Consider the following 23991-nt stretch of genomic DNA (forward strand, 5'->3'; position numbering starts at 1 on the left):
TCGCCGACGTCGTCATCTCCAGGGTCGCACTGTCTAGGTCCCCTGTGCCGCATCGCCGACGTCGTCATCTCCAGGGTCGCACTCTCTAGGTCCCCTGTGCCGTATCACCGACGTCGTCATCTCCAGGGTCGCACTGTCCAGGTCCCCTGTGCCGCATCGCCGACGTCGTCATCTCCAGGGTCGCACTCTCTAGGTCCCCTGTGCCGCATCGCCGACGTCGTCATCTCCAGGGTCGTACTCTCTAGGTCCCCTGTGCCGCATCGCCGACGTCATCTCCAGGGTCGCACTCTCTAGGTCCCCTGTGCCGTATCGCCGACGTCGTCATCTCCAGGGTCGCACTGTCCAGGTCCCCTGTGCCGCATCGCCGACGTCGTCGTCTCCAGGGTCGCATTCTCTAGGTTTCCTGTACCGCATCGCCGACGTCGTCATCTCCAGGGTCGCACTGTCCAGGTGCCCTGTGCTACATACATCGCTGCCGTCATCCCCTACGACGCTCTGAGTCCCAGGAGCCGCCACCATCCCCGACGAGAATTGCCACCACTTCGAGAACCTATACCCTACTTTTGATTTGTATTGTTCTTATTATTAATAAACCGCTGAGCTACCACAATCTGTCGCCCTCACGTGGGGCCGCGAACAAGGGAGGATACCACAATCTGGCGCCCAACTTAGTGGCTCGAAGGAGGCAACATTCTACAAATCTATCGCCCAACTTAGTGGGGCTCGAGGTAGGCAAAATACCACAAAACTGTCTACCAACGTCGCGGCTCGAAGAAGGCAAGATTCCACGGCAAAAAAAAAGAACTCACACTCCCAGTCCGAAGAAGTCCCCGTAACTCCACAATGGCGGCTATACAGATGACACCAGAGCAGTTCCAGCAGCTCTTGGATAGGGTACAAGTTGTCCCACAACCGCAAGTGGTCAGGAACCGCCACTTTACCCACTGCCAGGCCCGTTTTGACGGAAAGCGCGCCCACGCTGCTGTAACGGAATTTATTACGGCTGCGAGTTTATACAAGGATATGGAAAATATCACGGACGAGGACGCCATAGCCGGCTTACCCCTACTATTGACTGGAGAAGCCAATCAATGGTGGAATGGCGTGAAAAATCAGATTCACACATGGAGAGAAGCGACGGAACTTCTACGAGAAGCTTTTGCCCCCAGACGACCTAACCATCGCCTTTTTTTGGACATTTTTAATAATCCCCAGGACGAAAAGACGCCAACCGATAAGTTCATAACCGTCCAACGAGAACGACTGGCACAAATGACGAGAGACTTGGACGAGGAATGGCAGTTAGACATAATCTACGGTCTGCTGAGATACCATATTCGGGATAAAATCGCCAGGTCCGACTGCAGGTCCTTCGCCGAACTTCTCGATCAGTCCCGAATCGTTGAGGAGAACGAGCGAGAAACGAGAGTTAGAAACCACGCACCAGAAACCCCAGAAAATGGCCAAACATTCCGACGGCAAGAATTCCCAAGAATCGACCGAAGACCACGGCCCAGGTGCGATTTCTGTAAGAACTTTGGCCACGAGACACAAGAATGCAGGAGAAAAACACAGGATCAGCGACGACCGGCCAATGACCAAGAGATCATTAGATGTTACGGATGCCAACGTCCCGGCGTTTTCCGCCGGAACTGTCCAAACTGCAATTCAGAGACACGACGGACAAACCTCTGTGCAGCGAGGATAAATTCTAGAGCGCAACCCACCATAGATCGCTCACAAGAAATCCTCCGAGATACGCAGGTACCGCCACTCACCGTACCGATGCAAATCGATGACATCCGGACCTTCTCCGCACCATCACCAGCCCGAGATTTTTCCGCGATGGAATACATGGGGGCTGACGCCCACTCCGCCATTGGGAATGAGAAATTCCCCGAAATTCCGCGCATCACGTTCTCCTCTTTGCAACTTCCAGCAGAGAAAGGACGGACCTTCCGCAAAGAAAAGATGTCCCGGCGTAAAGGGCGGAGGAAGATGAGGAAACCCTTTGTGCTAACGACAGATAGCAGCTACGTACGAGGAGTAGCTCCACTCCAGGGGGAGGCCACCAACGAACTCCCTGTAAAATACGGTAGCCGCTTGTTCACGAGCGCCGAAAGGAAATACACCGTCCAGTCGCGAAGACCCGCACACGAGTACCAACCCCGAGATCAAGTACTGGTAGTAACCCATCCACGAATCAACGCTCGAAAAGGAGTCAGCGCCCAAATTGCTCCTAAACGCGAGAGGCCTTACATTAGGCGCCCACAAGGACCTACGAGTTATAAGGTATACGACGCACAGCATCCCCAAGCATCCCTAGGTTTCTACCATACTCCGTTTCACGGGAGCACTACACCTACGCCAGCGCCAGTGGCCCCGCTACGAAAACGAGGCCGCCTCAGAAAGCAAGTTCAGGACCATAGTCGGGACGCCTTAATGGTCCTGAGGGGGAGATTGTAGCGGAGCTTTCAAAGCGCTCCGCTAGTACCCTTTCGAGGGCGCTGTCCTCGGCAGCGCCGATATCAACCCCACCAAGCTCACCCCCACTGGAACGCACCCCACCTGAAGTTACTTCATTGTGCAGGTACTCCCACGCATCTCAACCCTGCCTATAAAAGGGCAACTCGGACGCTTTCCAGGCAGATGGAACTCCACCATCTCCACCTTGAGGGTTGCACTGTCTCGGTCCCCTTCTGGTCGTTTCCAGGGCTGCACTGTGTTACGGTCCCCTGCGCTACTTCGAGATCATCACCAGGGCTGCACTGTGTTACGGTCCCCTGCGCTGCTTCGAGATATTATCACCAGGGCTGCACTGTTTTACGGTCCCCTGCGCTGCTTCGAGATCTTCACAAGGGCTGCACTGTTTTACGGTCCCCTGCGCCGCTTCGAGATCTTCACCAGGGCTGCACTGTTTTACGGTCCCCTGCGTCGCTTCAACGACGTCATCTCCAGGGTCGCACTCTCTAGGTCCCCTGTGCCGCATCGCCGACGTCGTCATCTCCAGGGTCGCACTCTCTAGGTCCCCTGTGCCTCATCGCCGACGTCGTCATCTCCAGGGTCGCACTCTCTAGGTCCCCTGTGCCGTATCACCGACGTCGTCATCTCCAGGGTCGCACTGTCCAGGTCCCCTGTGCCGCATCGCCGACGTCGTCATCTCCAGGGTCGCACTCTCTAGGTCCCCTGTGCCGCATCGCCGACGTCGTCATCTCCAGGGTCGTACTCTCTAGGTCCCCTGTGCCGCATCGCCGACGTCGTCATCTCCAGGGTCGCACTCTCTAGGTCCCCTGTGCCGTATCGCCGACGTCGTGATCTCCAGGGTCGCACTGTCCAGGTCCCCTGTGCCGCATCGCCGACGTCGTCGTCTCCAGGGTCGCATTCTCTAGGTCTCCTGTGCCGCATCGCCGACGTCGTCATCTTCAGGGTCGCACTGTCCAGGTGCCCTGTGCTACATACATCGCTGCCGTCATCCCCTACGACGCTCTGAGTCCCAGGAGCCGCCACCATCCCCGACGAGAATTGCCACCACTTCGAGAACCTATACCCTACTTTTGATTTGTATTGTTCTTATCTATACTTATATAATAAAGCTGAAGCTTTTGTTTATTTGAACACGCATATCTCAGAAACTACTCGTTCAAGTTCAAAAAATCTTTTTGTGTAGGATAGTCCATGTATCATATCTACATATAGGCTATATAACATCACGCTACGAGCATTAGGAGCGAAGTAGCAATGAAAAATTCGGAAAAACGGGAAAATTATTCCTCCTTTGACAGCTTCCGTTGCTTACGCTGCTTAAACGGTTAAAGTTACGTAAAAATCATGTATGACGAAATTGTTCCCCTCTAAAAGTTCTAAAGAAAAGTCCGCGACAGCATATGTCTATCTTTTAAGGTCGAGTCAGTATAACCTTTTTTATGGTAATGAAATTTGTTCTAAAATAATAATTAGAGAGCGGATTTCTGTCGGGCTAGACAAGGCCAAACTCGGTACGGCTCGTACGGGTTGGGAATTCATTGCAGTTACCGGCTGCACTTCGTTTATTTGAGATTAGAATAACGCTGCTTCGTTGCACTCTGCTGTTAATTCCAGTTCTCATTTAGTTAGCCGTTTGATTAATAAATCGTTAATTGTATTTATGGAATCAAGTGACAATTAAATTCAGTGATTACCTATGACCCGCTACTGAGTCCCGGCGATGCAGCGCGTCCCCACTAAAATCGTGACGTAGCCCGACAGAAATCCGCTGTCTAATAATAATGCTTTATGTATAAAATTCTCGCGTCACAGTGTTTGTAACCGAACTTCTCCGAAATGGGTTGACCGATTTGTATGAAATTTTTTATGTATATTTGGTAGGTCTGACAATAAGTTGTACTCTGTTTTTTAAACCCCTAAGTGATAAGGGTGGCCCATCCTAAAAAATGTTTGTCAATTTTTTGGACAAAATTTTTTATTTTTATTTTTTTAAGATTTGGCATCAAAAAATACACATAACCCTAAATTTTTACCTTTCTACCACCAACCCCCATTTTTTAATCGTCTATAAAATAAAATTCAATTGCTGTTCCTGTTAGTCTCGCTAAGACTGAAAAACGGCTTGACCGATTTGAACATTTTTTTATATTACGGGGATGGCTTATAAATAAAAAAAATAAGGATAACTTAAAAGAACAGTTAAAAAATAAAAAAATTCTAAAAATTTTGTATGGGAATCGCCACTTCAAATTAATTTCAATAGTTGGCGTTTCTAACGGACCTGTCGTCTAACTGACGTGTCATACAAAACTAATTCTTCCGTGCGATTGTGAAAAGTATATTGCATTTCAAATCGTTCTTTGTTTTTTCGTTAAAAAAAAAACGTCGTTTATTTTAAGAAAAGTCTTGGTTAAAGTGAATTTAATTACACATTGCGAAAGTTTCTTATTCATTTTGATCTGCCATTCTTTTTACCTATATTCACTTTGTTGGTTTCGACAAAACCTCAAACTTTACCGTTATTCGAGGATTTAATTTGAAGTTTTCAATATTTTAAAATTCTCAAGACAAAATTTACAGATCTGATTGACTGTGAAAATAATTCTGTGTCGTTTTATGAAGTTCATTAAAATGCCGAGAAGACGACAAGCTCACATAGGTCCACGGAGTCAATCAAATGTGCGACGAACTACCTCAGGTGCAAACCTCAATGATTTATTTCATGGGTAATTCGGATATGGAAGTTGATCAGCGTTGTGCTCATAATCAACATAATCAAACATTGAAACGAGACATGGGGTGGTATGAATAAAACTGAGTAGATACTCATATTCGAAGTACGAAGTACCTACTTCATTATTACTCTTATATACCTGAGCATCTACTCTATGTACTAAGTACAGTAGACGCCGCTTAATATGATCACGGTTAATGTTATCAACCGCTTAGTGTGATCAAAATGGCTTGGAACGGGCCCACGCAATACCAATGCATTACAGTTTTTCCGTTTATTGTGATCAATATTTCGCTTATTGTGATCAATCTCCCAATTCTTATACAAGCTTTTTTGAAGAAACGAGACGATTGAAAGTACTATTGTTTTTAATGAACTTTTATTGCTCTCAAAAGATACATGTGCTTATACTACTCACTTTATAGAGCCACAATCAGTGACAGACTTTAGTAATCAGCGCGTTTTCGTTTTCTGAATGAACGAATTTTTCCTGTTTTAAATTTGAATAGTACTTATGTAAAAATGAGCACGTCAAAACGACGAGATCTCAGCTTATCAGAGAAAAAAAATTTTCAGCCCGTTTTTTCTAAAATAACCAAAGGAAATCTAGAGTTCCTTTCTCAGAATGATAACCAAAATTAAAAATAAATTCTAATGTTTATGTACCTTCATTTACCAGCATAATAAACACTCTCTTGTTCATGATTTTGATTTGTTTCAAGTTTTCCTATCTCTGATGGTGGTTTTCGCTTATTGTTATCAGTCGGTTAGTGTGATCAATTTGTCTGAGTCCCAAAGTGATCACATTAAGCGGCGTCCACTGTACCTACTTGGAAACATTGTATCTCCCGGACACAAACTTAACATCTGCGCGTTTTGTGAGCATTTAATCTAGAAATGAGCATCGGCGTGGCAAATAACTGAGCTGTCTGTAAAGCAGCTTAGAAAACGAGTAGGATCGTTGTAAGAGTGAATTTTAACTAAACATGGTGACTTTCATGAATGTGGAATGTCGTCAAAAGGTGCATCCAGTTTGAAAAACACATTAGGAGCAGGAATATCGAAAACTTTTCATGTAATTAACTTTTATTTATGCATAAATTGTGCAGTGCGTTTTTTCTAACACTGGCCATAGAGATTCCCATTTCAAGGTGTCTACCCCATGCTAACTTATATTTTGGTAACGCGATTTTTGCCTTGATGGTTGAACACTGTCACTGTTGTCCTTTTTTGTTGTATCGAGATGCTACTTGAGCATCAACTGTTACTTACTGAAGTATTAGTATCATCTAGAAAAACTAAAAATATTTTGATTTGATATTCGAGTAGATACTTCGTCTTTCAAGTATGAGCATCTACTGAGTTTTATTTATATCAACCATTGTCAAAAAATTGATCGAACGTTGTTTCGACAGAACTTCCTTCGCACCAAAAGTATAATGAAACCTATTCAGCATTTTCGAGTTGAGTCTTTTCTTCACACAATTTTGTGATGACCTTAATCAACATTTACTATCAACACGTATACCACCTTGGATTGGTGCAGTGTAATACTAAAAATGACTGTATTGTATTCCCAAAATTATCTGCGAAAATCGAGTGAGCCATTCCATCAATTTTTTGGGGGGAATAAATAAATATTATTAACAATTTACCATGCTCACAATAACTTTAAAACGTCTGCAAGATCTCAAAGTACTTATTCATTTTTGAAACTCTTGAGTTATTCACTAAAATAAATTGACTGATCCATATATTTTTTTGATTCACTGTAAAAGCAAATTTAAAAAATATGAATGCAATGATAAATTACGAAAATATACTGATGATGTTTTCCACATTTTAGATAGGATTTATTCGGCAAAATCTTGAGATAACGTCTTCAAGTTTTTGGGCTTGATAAACAGATATATTTTGATTGAAAATAATCTACCATGTCAAACAGTAACTTCAGAACGTCTACAAAATTTCAAAATTCAGTTTTGTAATTCTTGATTCAATCAATAAAATAAATTGACTCAGTGATTAATTTTTTGAGACACCCCCTATAAGCAAAAGTAAAAAATATGAATGGAATGATAAATCACAAGTATAGTTTCATCCTATTTTGGACATTTTAGATAGGATTCATTTGGCAAAATTTTGGGCTGACGTCATCAATTTTTTGGAGGGGATAAGTAAATATATTTTGAATACAAATTTATTATGCTTATCATATGTTTAAAACATCTGCAAGATTTCAAAGCATTCGATTTTGCAGATTCAAAATTAAATTGTAGGTGAAACGAAGTTCACGGGGTCAGCTAGTTATTAATAAACCGCTGAGCTACCACAGTATTACTTAGTTAATAAGGTGTTAGTACTCGTGTTGTTAACTTCTTTAAATACATAATTGACACTTTATACTTGTCATCATTGCCATTAGGTAGGTATATCAACGACGCTGCGGTTTGCAAGACAAAAAACGTTAAATGCAGTTGGTTGCAAAAAAAAAGTAAGACTGTGCAACTCGAGTGGATTGTCCATATCACCTTCGGGTGACTTAAACTCACTCATGTCGTTACTAAGTTTACTGTCGTCCTTAGGTGATCATATCCACTCTTGTTGTACACTCTACTATTATATCCATAATCAACGTTATTTTGAGCATTTTCAAACGGTGCGTTACGCATGCAGAATTTTCCACCGTATTGCTGCTTCTGTGTGCGACAAATACGCAAACAAAACCAGCACCTTGAAGGAGTTCGATGGTATGAAATTCTTCGAAATTATTGTGTACAAAATAGTGTCACAAAAGATTCAACAACCTTGACTCTCAAAGTAAAACTGTGTTGTTTGCTAAGTAGGTACACAGTTTTTTAATTCGCACACTAAACGGATTAATCGAATTTCAATTTGATACAACCGTGATGCAACTACGGAAACTACATTTCACATTTCACTGCCCCTCTATTATTGAGTCACACTGTAGAGCTGTAGAGTAAATAAATTTCAATAAATTAGATTCGAAATAAATTTGTGGGGAAAATTTGTTCAACCGGGGTTACATTATTTCATTGTCATTAATGATATACAACTTTTTCGTCCTAAGCGTAAACTTAATTAATAATTTTAGTCCTCTGTTTTGAGGCGACAAACTCACGCAAATCAAACAAATTTGTACGTGACATTCCTCTGATAAAAATAAACTTATAAACACTTGAAGTTAAAGCTTGTTATTATAGCTGAGAGGTCATTTTTCGCGTTGGTTATTTGCTTTAAATATATTTTACATTGTCTGTACTTGTGCGGCGTCCCTTTGTAGTTTGCGTCCCCACGGCGCAGGAGCTGCGGGGGTGTTATTTAGGCCGCTGGTTTTTATTTTATAGCGGAATTTGTTAGATTTGTACTTCAGACGCGAGGAAAGTTTTGTCGAAATAAACTCCACCATTTTTTTTAAATACTGTCGAAGGCTAACTAAATAATTAACGCAAATTTCAAAATAATTAAAATTAACTGTTTTTTTTTTTCATGTTTGTACAAAAAATACAATTATCGTTTGTTGATAAATCATTTCAATACTTTATTTTATAGTTATGTTTACTTTATAATGTTTGCAAATGAGTAGCTGATAAATTCGAAAAAGTCAAATTTTTACGTGAGAAATGAGAGCAAACAAAAAAAAATAGAATGATTTGTTCTTGTTGTAAATGTAAAATATAATATAACATCTCTAAAAGTTTGAAATATGCATGTACCCATCCGTTAATGTAATCGTTTTTGCAATTTACTGCGAAGTACGTCAGTTGCTTAGAAAGTCAAAAATATATTTAAAGTTTTAAAAACGGGCACATTAAAAACACTTATAAAAACATTCAAATACAATTGCATTAGATAATTCACAACATTAACTAACATTGATTGATTTCATCTCTTTCAGAAATGTGATGGCGCTTTAAAACAGGGTCAGAAAAAAATCGGATTTTTTTAAATCAAAAGTCAGTGATTTAAGAAAATGCGATTCTTTTGATATTTTTTTATTTTTCAATTATTCTGAGTTAAAACTCTTAAAACTAACAAAAAAATCAAAAGTTGTTAGGTTTAATTAAGTCCATACAATTTTTAATAGCGCTTTTTATTTAATTTAGTGTAATTTTCATTTTGTACTATATATTTTAACACATATTCACAGCAATGCGGCTCGAGAATTTATTTTGATTTAGATTGTTAAATAGTAATAGTGTTACATATTTAATTATATTTACAATTTTTACGCCAATATTTCTAATTAATGTTTTGTTGTACGTGTTCTTAAAATAAAAAAAAGATCTAGACCGCACTTCTTTCACCTGTAAAGCACAATCCAACAAACACAGCTTCTTAGAAAAAGTATAACCTCTAAAAGTAAAAAAAAAATCCGGGCGGATTCATGAATCACAAATTTTGGAGTATGTTATTTTATAAAATTTAAATAGCATTTACTGTGCAAAAGTTTTAGTGATGTTATCAAATGTTAATTGTTTGTGGGAATGATCAGATAAATTTTGGTTAACGTTTTACCATCTACACAATATTCCTAAAATACAAATAAAACAATCAATCCAATAGTTTCGGAGATTATCTGCTTAATAAAATTGACACAGACGAGAGACGAGAGGCAGATAGACGGAAACGGGAAACGTATTTTTTCGTATTAAAGAAGTCATGAAACGTCAAGAAAATGTGATAACAGCTTACGCTCGGGAAGTAAAAATTCAAATGAAAATTAGCGTTTTATTTTGTTGGAAATATTTTATTCTAGTAAGTGTTCAATTTATTTTGATTTAAACTGCATTTAAAAAGGTCGTAATATGTAATGTATAAAATACGCTGTCATGTGATATTTTTTCTGTTTTAGTAATATACCTTTATTCCTTAGGAACACAGATAACTCCAAAAATGAATGCATAATTTTCTCGCGGACGACTCTTCAAATTCTCCAAAATCTTGGAAATATTGTTATAGTTTTTGTTACATTGTACATGGTAAGATCGGTATATGTACCTAGGTATTTATTCTCACAAACAAGTTTGGTAATGTCATTTCAAAAGGTTATTTAATCGATTTTATTTTCTTAAATTCCACGCTGATTTTAAATATGAAGTGGTTAGCAGTTATTAAAAATTTATTACAATATATAGGCCATCCACCAAAGTAGTGCTGTTACGACTTTGACTCCTTCGCCACTCTCGTCAACGATAATGCAGCTTATTAGATGAAAATTTATGAGGCCATCCCAAACTAACAGGTAGCGGTTCTTTGTTGTGTGTGATCGGCATGGACTCTTCAACTTATCTGTTCAGAGGTGTTAGTTAAGATATTATTTCTTTACAAACTGGGTGTTTGGAAAACCCAGTATCATAAAACCATAATTTTCGTGGATTGTCTATCTTTTTTTTTTTTTTCAAAAAATCGATGGAATATTTTTTGATGGACGATTCAGGCCCGGTTTTACAATGCAAGCTTAAGCGAGGTTCAAAGATAAGCCTTGGTTCAACTGCAGTTGTCCGTTTTACAATACATGGTTCAATGTTAAACCGCGCTCAAACGAAGGCTCAGCTGAGCGCTGATGTCAGGGTGGTTTTAAAGTCCCTAGATAACCAAAGTACCGCAATTGAATGTTTCAATGTGTTAGAGAGAGAACGTGTATTTCGGACACAATATGGCGACCGACAAACGTCAATGTTAATTGTCAAACGCCGTTTGTGTTTTTTGCAAAGTTGTTTGTGTTTTTTGTAAAGTTGTTTGTGTTTTTTTGTGGTGTTTTATGACTTTTATTTTAAAATGCCAAGTTGTTGTGTTCCTTTGTATGGAAATAAAAGCCCATTGTTTCGTCTTCCAACAGGTAGGTTACAACTGAGTTTTCAATTGAGTTTTCTCAACTAATTTAAATTGTTGCAGGTGTTAGTAATAGGGCTAGACTAGAAGAGTGATGTGGGAGAATTTAATAGGCCGGGACGATTTGAACGACAACTCCAGAGTTTGCGAAGTAATTTGTTTAAAGCTTGAATATGTAATTGCACAATGTTAAATACTATTTACTTTTAGTTACATTTTTCTGAACAACAATTTGAAGCAAAGCGAGCAGATGGAAGGAAACTATTGTGGCCGAAATTTTGTTAATAAACTGATATTGCAAGGTTTCTCATCTATATTTTTTACTCACGCCTTATGTTTATCAATGGCATTTAAGTGCATTGAACAAATAACGCTTAAACATAAATAAATGTTTATTTGAAAAAAATCTACATTTACGCTTTATACGCAAGTATCGAGTCCGTTAATTTTTATTTATTTATTTTGAATATGGCGCGGACACAATATGGCGTCCAATTGCGGTACTTTATCTATCTAGTGACTTTAGGTGGTTTAAGCTTCGCTCAACTGTCCATAACCTCAAATGTCTGTGCTTTATCGTTTTGGTGGTGTGACAGCATTATAATTGAAGATGGAAAATTTATTAGGAGTATTAACTGACGATGAAGACGTTTTAGAAATGATAAACATATTAGAACCGGCACGTATGCGACGACCAAAAGTTTTTCAGTTGAGAGAAAATCACTTTGAAAAGTGAAATGCTGGGGAATTTTTGAAACGATTTCGTTTTTCCAAGACTGGCGTACGGTTTATTTTGCAACAAATACAGGAGCAAATTACATCGCGAACAGAAAGAAATCATGCAGTATCACTGGAGCAAATGCTACTTGTGACTTCACGTTTCCTTGCCACTGGATCTTTTCTGCAAGTTGCTGGTGACTTTATAGGGATTAGTAAAGCAACAGCTTCTCAAATAATTAATGTTTTGGGGTGTGGAAAAGACGCTTTCCAGCATTGGCTTTTGGAATTCGTTTAAAAATGTGTAAATTAGAGGCAGTGGTTGTGGCAACAGCAGTTTTACACAACATTGCAATTATTTTAAATGAAGAAGAACCGCCAGTGGACGCAGAAGAAGAAGCAGCAGTGAATTTTGTGAACGATGTTCTAATTGAAAACATTGGAGAATATAGTGGCAATTATAATCAGAACAATTTTGTACGGAACCAGTTCATCAGAGAATATTTTACTCATTTGCTTTTTTTGATTTCGTTTTTAGTTGCAGTAAATAATAAAATGTAATGTAATTATTTATTTAAGTTTTATTATTTAAAATATTAAATTTTTGGGCAATTAATATTTCAATCTTCATTTGGTGTTCTGCTTTATTACTTCTAATTCAAGTGCAGCTTTGTCTCTCATAATTTGCATTTCTAGTTCATGTTTCTCTTTCATGGCTTTTAATTTAAACTCTTGCTCCTTTTGGATGTATTCCTTTCGACTTAGTTCGACAAGTTCTTTGGCAGCGGCACATTGCTCTAAATTATCACTTGTCTGGTTTCCTTTACCTATACAAACAATACATTAATAAAGTTTTAAGACAAGTGTCAAACATTTTTTAATATAAATATATATACATATAATACCTCTACGCTATGGCGTGAGTGCTGAAAATTTGTTTTGCTTCAAGATTTTGGGGGAGTATTTAGCCCAATTCCCAGTTTGACCATTTTCTACAAAAATAACCATATTTGATTATTATTAATGTTTACCACTTTCTTTATTGGGACCACTTATTTTATCCATAACAGGCACTTCTCTCGAAATTGCTCCGGTTTGATCTTTTGGCATAAAACAATCTGAAATAAAGAAAAAATAGTAAAAAATTTCTGAATAAAGTGTATGTAAGGATAAAAAGTATTTACCATCATTTTCGTCATCAGACAGATTATACCGCTGTTACTTTGGAATGCTGAAAAGCATCAACATTTTAATTTTACAATACATATTATTCATAAAAATACTTATTACAGGTTGTTTCGGAATCGCCATCAAATTCGCTGCTATGCCCCATTGGTTTGGCCCCGAGAATTTCTTTTACAGCCACATCAACATCGGTGGCCTCAATACTTTGTTGTGACCCTCTCCCAGTACCACCGACATAGGCTTTCTCGTCAGCAAATTTTTTCGTTGTCCTCTTCTTAATGTTGTCGTACTTTTTGTTCAAAACTTTGTGATCCCGGAAGGTCTGGCCAGATAAAGAATTGAACTCTACTTCAATTTTCTTCCAACACTGATTTTTTTTTTTTTTGATTTGCATCAGTGTTGGACAATTTACACTCCAGAATATTTCTATACTTGCTTACTAAAGATAGGAGCAAGTTTTCTTCGGATTTTGTAAAATTCGGAGCACGTGTATTACTCATCTGAAACGAAATGTTAAAAACCATCATAATCATCTACTATTAACGAGCAAATGTTACATATACACATATACGTACCCCAGTAACGCAAAAAACTAATTACTTTGCAGAATTTGTCACAAATAATTTATAATAATGTGACATGATGACATAGATGACAACAACAACACACCACAGAACACTCACTAATAGATATGCAAAGTCCCTACAAATTTCAAGAAACACAAAAAGTAGAGCCACCTGGTGTCGTAGTGGCCCAACTAACGAGCAAGCGCGTAGTTTAAAAGTCAGTACCATGTTTTTGTTTATTAAATTTAATTCTAATTTCACTCATTTTTCAATAAAACCCAGATATGCTGAAAAAAAAATGTATTTATTAATTCCATAATATATTACAATACATAATGACCTAAATAAATATATTTTCAATAAAATTAATCAAGCACAAAACGATAAAAATATTTCAAGCAAAATAATTCTTTGGCATGCATAAACAAGTATAACAAAAAATAAAAATATTAAAAAACAAAACAAGTTATTCTCTTAATATACAATATAACAAAAACAAAACACAAACGGTACAATAAAATGAACACATTTTCTAACAGTCAATATTTGGTTTAATGTCGCAGCCGAAAGTTAAGTCACAGCCAGTATTTCAGTCAAAATTGGGTTGTTCAGTCGAAATTAGGGTGTAAAGTAATGAAAAAATTTAAAAATACTTTAAGCAGTTTTCTTAAATCTTTTCATTTTGGTGTGATGACCTTCACTCAAGCCTTTCCTTTTCTTTCTATCTCTAACATACTTGTAAATCAAAAACCTCGTACACTTGTCCAGAATCATACCAAAACAATCATGTCTCTCACAAACAGTTTGCCCAAGACCACATGTTAACTTGTACTCAGATTTGAAACGACTCTCCAAATTTGTTTGATGAGCATTCTTGTCCAAAAATGTGTACAAATTGTCATGTATGTTTCGAACAAACAACATTACATTCTCATTTGCATACATCAGTCTCAAGTCATCATCGCCACGGTCTTTGAAGTACGTTAACAAATGAGATGGTAACATCTCCGTGGTAGTCAACGCACTCTGGCAAGCATCGCAAATGGATATATCTATCTGTTTTAAAATATAGCCTGAAACATGGGCTAATCCTTGACTGTCTTCGTCCGACACCTTTTCAAGGTTTTCAAAACAAATACATGCGTCCAAATTTGATGTGCCACTGACCTCTTCCTCGTCAAATTCAGTTACTTCTTCCACTTCCGCAGTTTCAGTCTTCTCTGCATATTGCAGCAGGTTTCGGAGATTTTCCAACGGCGTGCAACCATCATCTTCACAATTCCCCTCTGTTGTTGGGGCAACAAGCTTGTTTTCAGGGCGGCAGTGAACCTGTACTTTCCTTCACACTGCAAATTTCCTTCCATCTTCTATGCACTTCTGGGTCCTTCGGGAACTGAAAATAGTGCTTGTTTCCACCACCTGTGATGTATGCATTGTTGCAACCTGGAAATTTGCAGTATTTCTTCCTCTTTCCCTCCATAATTCCTGAAAATAAGTGAATGAAAATCTGATCAACAAATACTTAATTAATTGCAAAAACGTATTACAAAAATGGTGAAATTTTATACTTATCTTTACACAAGCTTCTAAAACACAACACTTCAAATCATGGCACAAAAATTCACTGACGCTAACCTGAAAACGCGGTAAACAATCAAAAACAAAACAAAACACAATGCACAACGCGTGAGCAGTTCATTGTTGGTGAAAGGAATTTTCGGTTTCCCACCAAAATCACACTGAAATCACCAAACTGCACCAAACTGTCACCAACGTCATTTCCCCTTGCCTCACTTCGTCCGTCGTGGCCCCTACAAACTCGTGTTGCTGGTTTGCCTATCTTGCTTTCACCCCTGTGCAACACACTTCCAACGTGCTCCCAACGTGGTCTCAACTGTCAGATTCTCGGGTGCGCGCTACCAACCTAAGGAAATTTGTGGTTCAGCTGAACCGGACGATAGCGGTGTTTGTAAAACGGACGCATGAATTGAACCTCAGTTCAGTTGAACTCGTGTTGAACCGGACATTTGTAAAACCGGGCCTCAGTGTAGTAGTGTACCACACACATATTTAAAAAGGCAAAAAAATATGTGAAGATATTTACGCCGAACATTATGAAAAGTAACCAATACCGATATTGGTTGTGCTACCGAGAGGAGGGAATTTCTGTTAATGATTTTACTTTTTTTTTTTTTCATATTAACCGAATCTAGGACTCTTGTCGTGTTTTAGAATCAGTAGTAGAAAATAAAATATTCGGTATATGTAGTTCGAATTTCGTTATCTCAAATTCCTGTTGTTTTAAATCCAATTACCTAGAATTCAGTTGCATCGAATCCCATTATTTCGAATCATGTTATTCTAAATTCTGTTAACAGGGTTTGAAACAACGTAAAATTAAAATTTTAAATTTTGGCATGGAATATTCAAATTTTGTTTAAAAGAATTCTGGGTAATAGAACGTCATTGTATAATTTCATAATTAAATAATGAGTTTCGAAATATGACGATTTTAATGTCAAGGGTGAGTCATGAATTTAATAAAGACAAGCCCGTTATCGCACAAAGCCACAATATTGATTGATGTTATAATTTTTCGTCTTGCTCTTTTTTGTACGCTGGACCGACACTAAGTTCCAAACTAAGAGTTCAAGATATAATCTAACCGCATTTTTTCGATAACAGCGAAGCGGTTAAACTGGACAATTGAAACTGAATAATTATAGCTGCTAGTAAGACATATTTCTCAAAATTTTCGTGAACACTCCACCAAGGGAAACTGGCAACAGCTAGCTTCTACTCAACTAGCAATTGAAGAACTCTTTAAAAGCATGAGAGTTCTTTAATGTATTATCCAAGCTATGGTTGAAAGTCAACATCGTTAATTTTCAATTTTAATTTGTGCTGCGGACACTGAAAGATTTTTTAAATTATTAAAAAATACGAATCCTGTGTTTATGTCAAGGTGTCAACGATATTTATGTATAAATGAAACAAGTTGATGGAAACATCATGATTAAAATGGAAATTCAGTGCAGTTACTGGCTGCAACTCGTTTATTTTAGAATAAAATAACGGTGCTTCGTTGTACTTCGCTGTTAATTCCCGTTCATTACGAATTAAGTTTTCGTTAATTGTATTTACGGAATAAGTAAAGTTAAATGCATTGATTATCACCCGCTACTGATTCGCAGCGATTCACGCTTCCCCACCTATAATCGTGACGTAGCCCGACAGAAATCCGCTCTCTAATAATCACAGAAGAGTCATCTTTTTGTATTTTTGCTGTATGTTATTTTTAGGATTAAGGCAAAAAGAAAAATGGAACGATTATCATATACTTCAATCATAAAAAATTGCCTCAAAAGTCCGAGAGAGAGAAAGAGAGAGAGAGAGAGAGAGAAAAGGAAAATTGTGCAGTTAAAAGTGTGCACGCTTGTCTTAAGTTACACTCGTACTCTCCTACTTTGCTTCACACATTTGCTTACACATATGTGTAGCAAATGTGCATCGCTATGCTAATGAACAAAGATATTTATTTCATGACAGTGGCGTGCATTTGTATTATTAAAAAAAAAATTGTAAAATAAAGACTGTGCACGAAAAAAATTGGCCACATAAAAAAATCAATAACCAGAAAATACTTAATATTATATTATCAACACTATCGTCAACAATTAACATAAACAATTCTGTATAACATGCTAATGCTATCATATAAATTATTTTAATCCATATCCGAACTTTCTCACTTTACTTCTGACGCTTCTCATCAAGTTACATACAGTAGTCGAGCCAAGAGCGGCAGACGCTTTATTGAACTCTTTTTCGAAGTCGGATAAGCTTGTGGGTTGTTTTTGGCTTTTTTTTAACTTCTGTTTCACAAGCGCCCAATATTTTTCTATTGGTCTTAGTTCATGACAGTTAGGTGGGTTTTTGTCTTTCGGGACGAAATTTATTCCATTTCTCTGGTACCATTCAAGAACAGTTCTGGCGTAATGACATGTCGCCAAATCGGGCCAAAACAAAGGAGGAGTGTTGTGTGACCTGATAAGTGGCATCAATCTTTTTTTGACGCATTCTTCCAGGTGAATTTCTTGGTTTACACTTCCTTTAGTGACGAAAGTCTTGCTGGTTTTGCCACATGTGCAGATGGCTTGCCAAACCAAAAATTTACCGGCAAATTTTGACATCTTTTGTTGTTTAAAATTCTTATCAACATCAAATTTATTAATACACGTAAAAAAAATTTTTGTCCCGGAAGCTGCTTGAAGTCACTTTTCACAAAGGTCTCATCGTCCATAATCACACATTCAAATTTTGTGACAATAGCGTCATACAACTTGCGTGCTCTGGTTTTTGCAGTACAGTCTTGCTTGTCAGTTCTGTTAGGGGCTTTCCGAACTTTAAATGTTCTTAGCCCTTTTCGCTTTTTTACCTTCTGCACCAAAGAAGATGATTTTCCGACTTTTTTTGCTACATCTCTCACCGATATGTTGGGATTTTTCTTGAAGATGGCAACCACTTTTGCTTCTGTTTTCTTGCAAACAGGACCCGTTGTTCTGCCCGTTTCTGGTTTGCGTTCTATAGATAAACGTCTAATAAAATTGTTTATGACATTTGCCACAGTTGATTTTCCAATACCCAGACGTCGGGCGATGGTCCGATACGATGCCGTAGAATCTTCGGTATATATGTGCAAGATTCTTTTTCAGAGAGCGTATTGTTTGGATTCCATATTCACTATTATTTGGCAGATCTTATTGCAATGACATTTCATGGAAACAACTGAACCTAAATAAACTCTCGACCAATGCCTACTCGATTATACCCTAGTTTTATGGGAATTATTATTATTTTTATGTGGTCAATTTTTTTCGTGCACAGTCTTTAAGTTAGACATTCTTCCAAAATACGGCGCTACTGAATTAAAACTCCAGCGTGCAGCGACTTGTCTCCACACACACTGAGTTATTCCCGCGCTGTTCTAACTGTGCATGCTAAAAATCAAGACAATTTTAATTCCAGCAGATTTGACTGCACATGCCACATTCTTCCCCACACATTAGGAGTTTTAACTGTACCCGGTGGCACGTACAGTCAAGTCTTGATTCTGCCCTCTGTGTGTGTGGCCACTTTTAGAAACAAGATAATATAATAAACATAAAATAGGTACACATTCAGAGTTTGGCATTGAAGAAAATAAACGAGCATGACAAGAATTTGGCTTTTCATTATTAATTTTAGGTTTGACTGGATGCTACCCGCAACATCATTTGCGCAATTTTTGTATTATTAAAAGCGACTTAAAAGACCAACGTCGATGCCGCCTGTTATCGACATTTGTAAAAAAAAAATGTGTACGTATATAGTGTTCTTTTGTAGCTAGAACTAAAGCCACATGAGATTATTTCCAAACAAACGAATGTACTGTGTAGTCCAATATGGTGTTGATAAGCCGCTTCTGTTTACAAACGTTACCGTTCTTCTGTACAATGCATGTGCAACTATATCGTAAGATGTGGTCGTTTCATTAATAAAATCTGAAAAGCCACTATTTCAGGTCGTGAGTTCTGCAACATTTTCACATCCATCCATTTAAATACTGATGCTTCAACATCTATTAAAAAATAATCAATTACGCGATGGACTATCGCCAAACTTGGCCTAAAGTTTCATTAAACTTTCCGGTAATGTTGTGTGTAGAGCTCAACATGGTGAAATTGGACAAGTCGTTGTCTTACATACTCATCAACCTTGTCTTAGCAAATGTTTAACGTTTGCACAAAACTCGCTCGTCTCTATTCAAGACCAATAATAATTGGTAGGAAATCTAATGTTAAAATTTACACCCTCTAACCAGCAAAGCAGTGTACACATTACTGAACAAGAAAACACTAAAAATAACTGAAAGCTTTTATCACGTCATGCGCTGCACCTACGTATACTTAATACAAATCTGTTTGAAATATGGGATTTTGATCTGCACTAACTTGAAAATGGTTTGCTTTGTTTGTTTGGCTCATTGGATCGTAAATCTTGAAATATAAGTGTTACACAGTTGGTGGCAAGGTTAGTTTAGGTTTAGAATATGGAGAAAACGTCGTCCAGAATGTTTTTGTCGCAAATTATAACAGAAAATTATACCGTATTAGATAATTATAGCAGACAATAATTGTACAATCTGCATGTTTTAATAGAACAGTCGTAACGATCCAGAAATGAAAGTAATTGTACATCGGCATTTAACTATTCCTTGTGCCCGAGGGTTATTTTCGGTCAGCAGTTTTTTTTTTTTTAGTTAAGCCTAGAATAAAATGAGAATGTGGTTTTGAATATAACAAAATAAACAGAATCAGTTCTTTTTCATTTATAATTTTTGGAGTTTTAATTGTTTAATACTGGTACAATGTCATTTAGAGTCTGTTCATATAGCTATTAATTGAAAGTTTTTAACTTCACAGGGCAGTAAAATTTTAGCGGATGCAAAAGTAACGTTCATAGAATGTCTAAACTTAAAGCAATCGATTCGGAAGTTCGTATATTAAATATTATCTAATAAATCTGCATACAACTGACAAACCAGTCCACGGAAACGGACAAATTTACTCTAAAAATGTAGAGCATGCGTTTGACTGGTCTCTAAGCGTCTTTGGATTCATTCCTGAATTTTTTTCATCGTGCCTATGGGCATGATGTTATTTATTGATTGATAGTTACCAAGAGCGTGTTCATTGACTCCTAAAAATGAAGCACTTTTCAGTTGTTCACGCTTTCATCCGACATCCTGCAAGGAAGCACGCTTAAAACTTCTTTGCAGGAACCGACCTAAATCAATTGCTTATTCAGAAACTTCAAAATCAGTCCGCGTTTCTTATCTCATTTAGATTCAAAGCAAGTTTAATACGTACCAACTTTTTAATTTGTGTTTTGTGTTAATACGGTCGACAACTGGGCAGAATTACCCGAAAGCAGCTTTTTGTTCTCTGACCTGCGTCTCTGACCGCTTGTAAATGATCTTCGCGATATTGATTTGCAGTTGAAGTTTTATGAGGACGAGCAATCATGTCGTTTACAAACTATGAACTTACTTGGCTCCTAGGGCAAGCAGTAACTATCAACTTTTATTTTAAATGGGTTTATTGTTTGAATAAAGTTTAATTGTGTGGAAGAAACCGATATAATTTTTATGGGCTACCAGCAAATACAATAAATGATTTGTTATTTCCGCTTTGAAAATTTTAACGTGTCAAACATGAGTGTTCCAGATAATTGTTGTTTTGCACATGCTACTATGAATGCTAAACCAACTCCGGAGCCTGAATTACGTGTCAGCGGTACGTGGTGCGGGCAATTCATATGAAAATGTGCGTCGAGCTTTGATGCATGGGGTGGTTATTTCAAGAAAACTATTCTTAGGACGGTGGGCTATATTTAAATGTGGACAGGTGACTTAATCGTAGGTTTTAATGGAAAAATCATGTAAACAAAGAAACGTGTTGGCAGTGTTGTTCATTTATAGAAATCGTCACGTTTTGTTTAACTCGTGAATTAGACGTTTTGAGTTAATGTTGTCGGATTACGTGCACAACAATAAATAAAATTTAATTAAAAAATAATGATTGGCTGGTATGGCGTAACGCCGTGATTATAATTCAACGAGCAGTTTTAGATGTGTTTTTGAATTGTTTGTTGTGATTTGTGTACCAAGCTATTAATAGGTTAATAGAAAACTGGATGAAATTCTGCTCCGTTTAATGCATTTGACAAAATAAAGCACTTACAATTTGTGATTTTAATCGTACAGTATGATTAAAAAAATTGGTAGAAAGTTGTTGCGGCAGAACTTCTCTCGCTCCTGAAGTACAATGAAACATATTCAACATTTTCGAGTTGAGTTTTGCCTTTACACAATTTTGTGATGACGTCATCAACATTTTTGCAAGGACACGTATATGAGCTTGGATTGGTGCAGTGTAATATTAAAAATAACAGTATTGTATTCCCAAAATTTTCTGGGAAAATGGAGTGTGTCGTTCCTGATTTAATAAATTTTTTCGGCAAAATTATGAGTAAGACCCTGTAAAACCAAATTAAAAAATATTAATGCAGTGATAAATCACAAGTATAAATTCATCATATTGTACACATTTAAGAGAGGATTTATTCAGCAATATTTTGAGGTGACGTTCTAAATTTTTTAGGGGGGATGAGCGAAAACATTTTGAACAAAAATTTACCATACTTATGATGACTTTCAAACATCTCCAAGATTTTAAAGCATTGGGTTTTGCAATTCCTGATTAAATCAATAAAATAAATTCACGCATTCAATAATTTTTTGGGTCACCCTGTATAAGCATATCCAAAAAATATTAATGGAATGATATATATACATACGATAAAATTCTCAGCTGACGTCATCAATTTTTTAGAGGGAATAACCAAATATATTTTGACTAAAAATTTATTATGCTCTTCATAACTTTAAAACATTTACGATTTCAAAGCATTTGGTTTTGCACAATCATAATTAAATTTCTGGTAAAAACTCAACACGGACTAATAAACTACATGTATAGGACTGTTATTTTATACAATTTAAAACCAATTTACTATGTATAATTTTGAAATGACGTCATCACATTATTGGTCGAGATGATTAGACAAATTTTGGTTAGCGTTTTACCATCTACATGAAATTCTTAATATAAATACAAAATTTGAGAACAATCGACCCAGTACTTTCGGAGATTATCTGTCGAATAAAAACCGGGACGGCACAGACGGACAGACCGACGCGACGGATAGACGGACAGACCGACGGATAGACGAACAGACAGACGGAAACGAGAGACCTATTTCTTCGTACTCTAGAGGTCATGAAAAGTGGAGAAAACGTAAAAGTATAAAATCGGCCGACGGACTCGATTACAATACTTCCGGCGCTTACGCTCGGGAAGTAAAAAATATTTAGAATTGATTAAATTATGTCAACTTCCAAATTGGTAGACGTTTTTAAACATGAATTTTATTCATACATTCACGAAATGGCATTGGTAAAGTTTCAAAATTAAGGCGATCTATTGTTGAAATTAATTTTGAACAAAAGACTTCCATTGTATGAGGGCACATTTTTATATAATCTCCCTAAGCGTGAAAGAAAGTATAAAAGTTATTTATTTTTTTATTTCATTTTTCAACTTTTCTGCACTTTCAAGTTGCTGTATTTCCTATGCTGCTGTTTGATATACATATCTTTAAAATAGTCCAAAGCAATTTTCAGTTTTCCTTTATCGAAACAAGTCTACTTTTAAGGATGTTTTCCTCAGATTTAAAACAACAATTACAATTAATTGTTCCATTAATTTGTCATTTTAATCACTTTATTACACAGGTGTCCCATTTTCTGAGAGCCTAAAAAAAGTCAAAACAAATAAGTACATTGACATTTTTACATGTACGATTGCCTTTCGAACATTATTTATACAGGGTGATTCACTTTGCAACTTGTCAGTTTTCTCATGTTTTCCAAGTGCAACAATTATATAGGTTTATTTCACAACATTTTCGATATGTTTCTAAGCAAGCTTTCTTTTGATAGCAGGTTTGTTGAGTTGTGTATCAATAATAATTAAAAAAATATATACATATTTTTTATGGGAGGGTAACTGAAAAATTTTGTACAAAATTCCAGATTTTCATCTTTAAATATGGCAGAGTTAAGAATCCTTAAATAAGACTTTTTTTAATGCAAATAAAAGACCCTTGTTTATGTGATGTTATGTTTAAAGAAATGTGTAACTTTCAAGAATTCTCTGTGTACATTTGAAAGTAATTTAAAATTGCACTTCTAAATGAGTTCGACCAGGCTGTGCGCACTCTTTTTCCGCCAGATCTTTGGAACACACTGTATATTTGCTCAATACTTCTCACATACGAAAAACATATTGCCGGCAATTATCCATCAGAAGGGTTGAGGTGGAAAACGTTTGTAGGTCCACTACATGGATTCTTATTTAGAGGGAAAAATCTCATACTCAGTGAAAATTCGCAAGAGAAAATTCTGATCAGCTTGTGGGACGCTTAAATTTTCTTAAGAAATTTCTTTTTCGTACAAGTTTGTGCTGTAATGAAGCAGCATGGGAATCCAACCCACGAACACCTTTTTCATGCCTAAATCATTATGCAAATTTTTTACTACGGTTGTCTCAGAAATATTTATTTCAAAAGCAATGTTGGCCACTTTCAGTCGCCGATCTGTCTCCGTCAAATATTAATCAGTGCTTTATATTCAACTTTCTTTAGCATCAGATTTTGCTGTAACCGATCGTGCGTATTTTGGATCATCCGGTATTGATTCTCGGGCCCTTTGAAATTGTTTGCTCAAAAATTTACTTGAAAATATGACGACGCATTTCCACACACTGCAGTGTTTTTTTGTGGATA

The 23991-nt window shown here is 37.1% G+C and overlaps 2 protein-coding genes and 1 long non-coding RNA gene across 6 annotated transcripts in view; 2 read left to right on the forward strand and 1 right to left on the reverse strand.

Moving 5' to 3' along the window:
* The window catches only part of LOC135134450 (serine/threonine-protein phosphatase 2A 56 kDa regulatory subunit epsilon isoform), a 94311-nt gene that overhangs the window by 42457 nt on the left and 27863 nt on the right, over nucleotides 1-23991 (forward strand). The window lies entirely within an intron of this gene.
* On the forward strand, nucleotides 10674-12407 carry LOC135134465 (uncharacterized). The gene is made up of 2 exons (XR_010281316.1): nucleotides 10674-10813; nucleotides 11601-12407. It is a non-coding gene; the product is annotated as an uncharacterized LOC135134465 (long non-coding RNA).
* On the reverse strand, nucleotides 12711-13638 carry LOC135134461 (uncharacterized). The gene is made up of 4 exons (XM_064063147.1): nucleotides 13552-13638; nucleotides 13082-13476; nucleotides 12976-13022; nucleotides 12711-12909 (listed from the first exon to the last, which is right to left on the reverse strand). The coding sequence occupies exons 2-4, from the start codon at nucleotides 13368-13370 to the stop codon at nucleotides 12844-12846; spliced, it is 402 nt and encodes a 133-aa protein (XP_063919217.1). The 5' UTR covers nucleotides 13371-13476; nucleotides 13552-13638; the 3' UTR covers nucleotides 12711-12843.

Source organism: Zophobas morio, unplaced genomic scaffold (assembly GCF_036711695.1).
Source record: "Zophobas morio isolate AGI-343-1 ecotype UQ-CSIRO unplaced genomic scaffold, CSIRO_AGI_Zmor_V1 ptg000023l, whole genome shotgun sequence".
NCBI classification, from domain to species: domain Eukaryota; kingdom Metazoa; phylum Arthropoda; class Insecta; order Coleoptera; family Tenebrionidae; genus Zophobas; species Zophobas morio.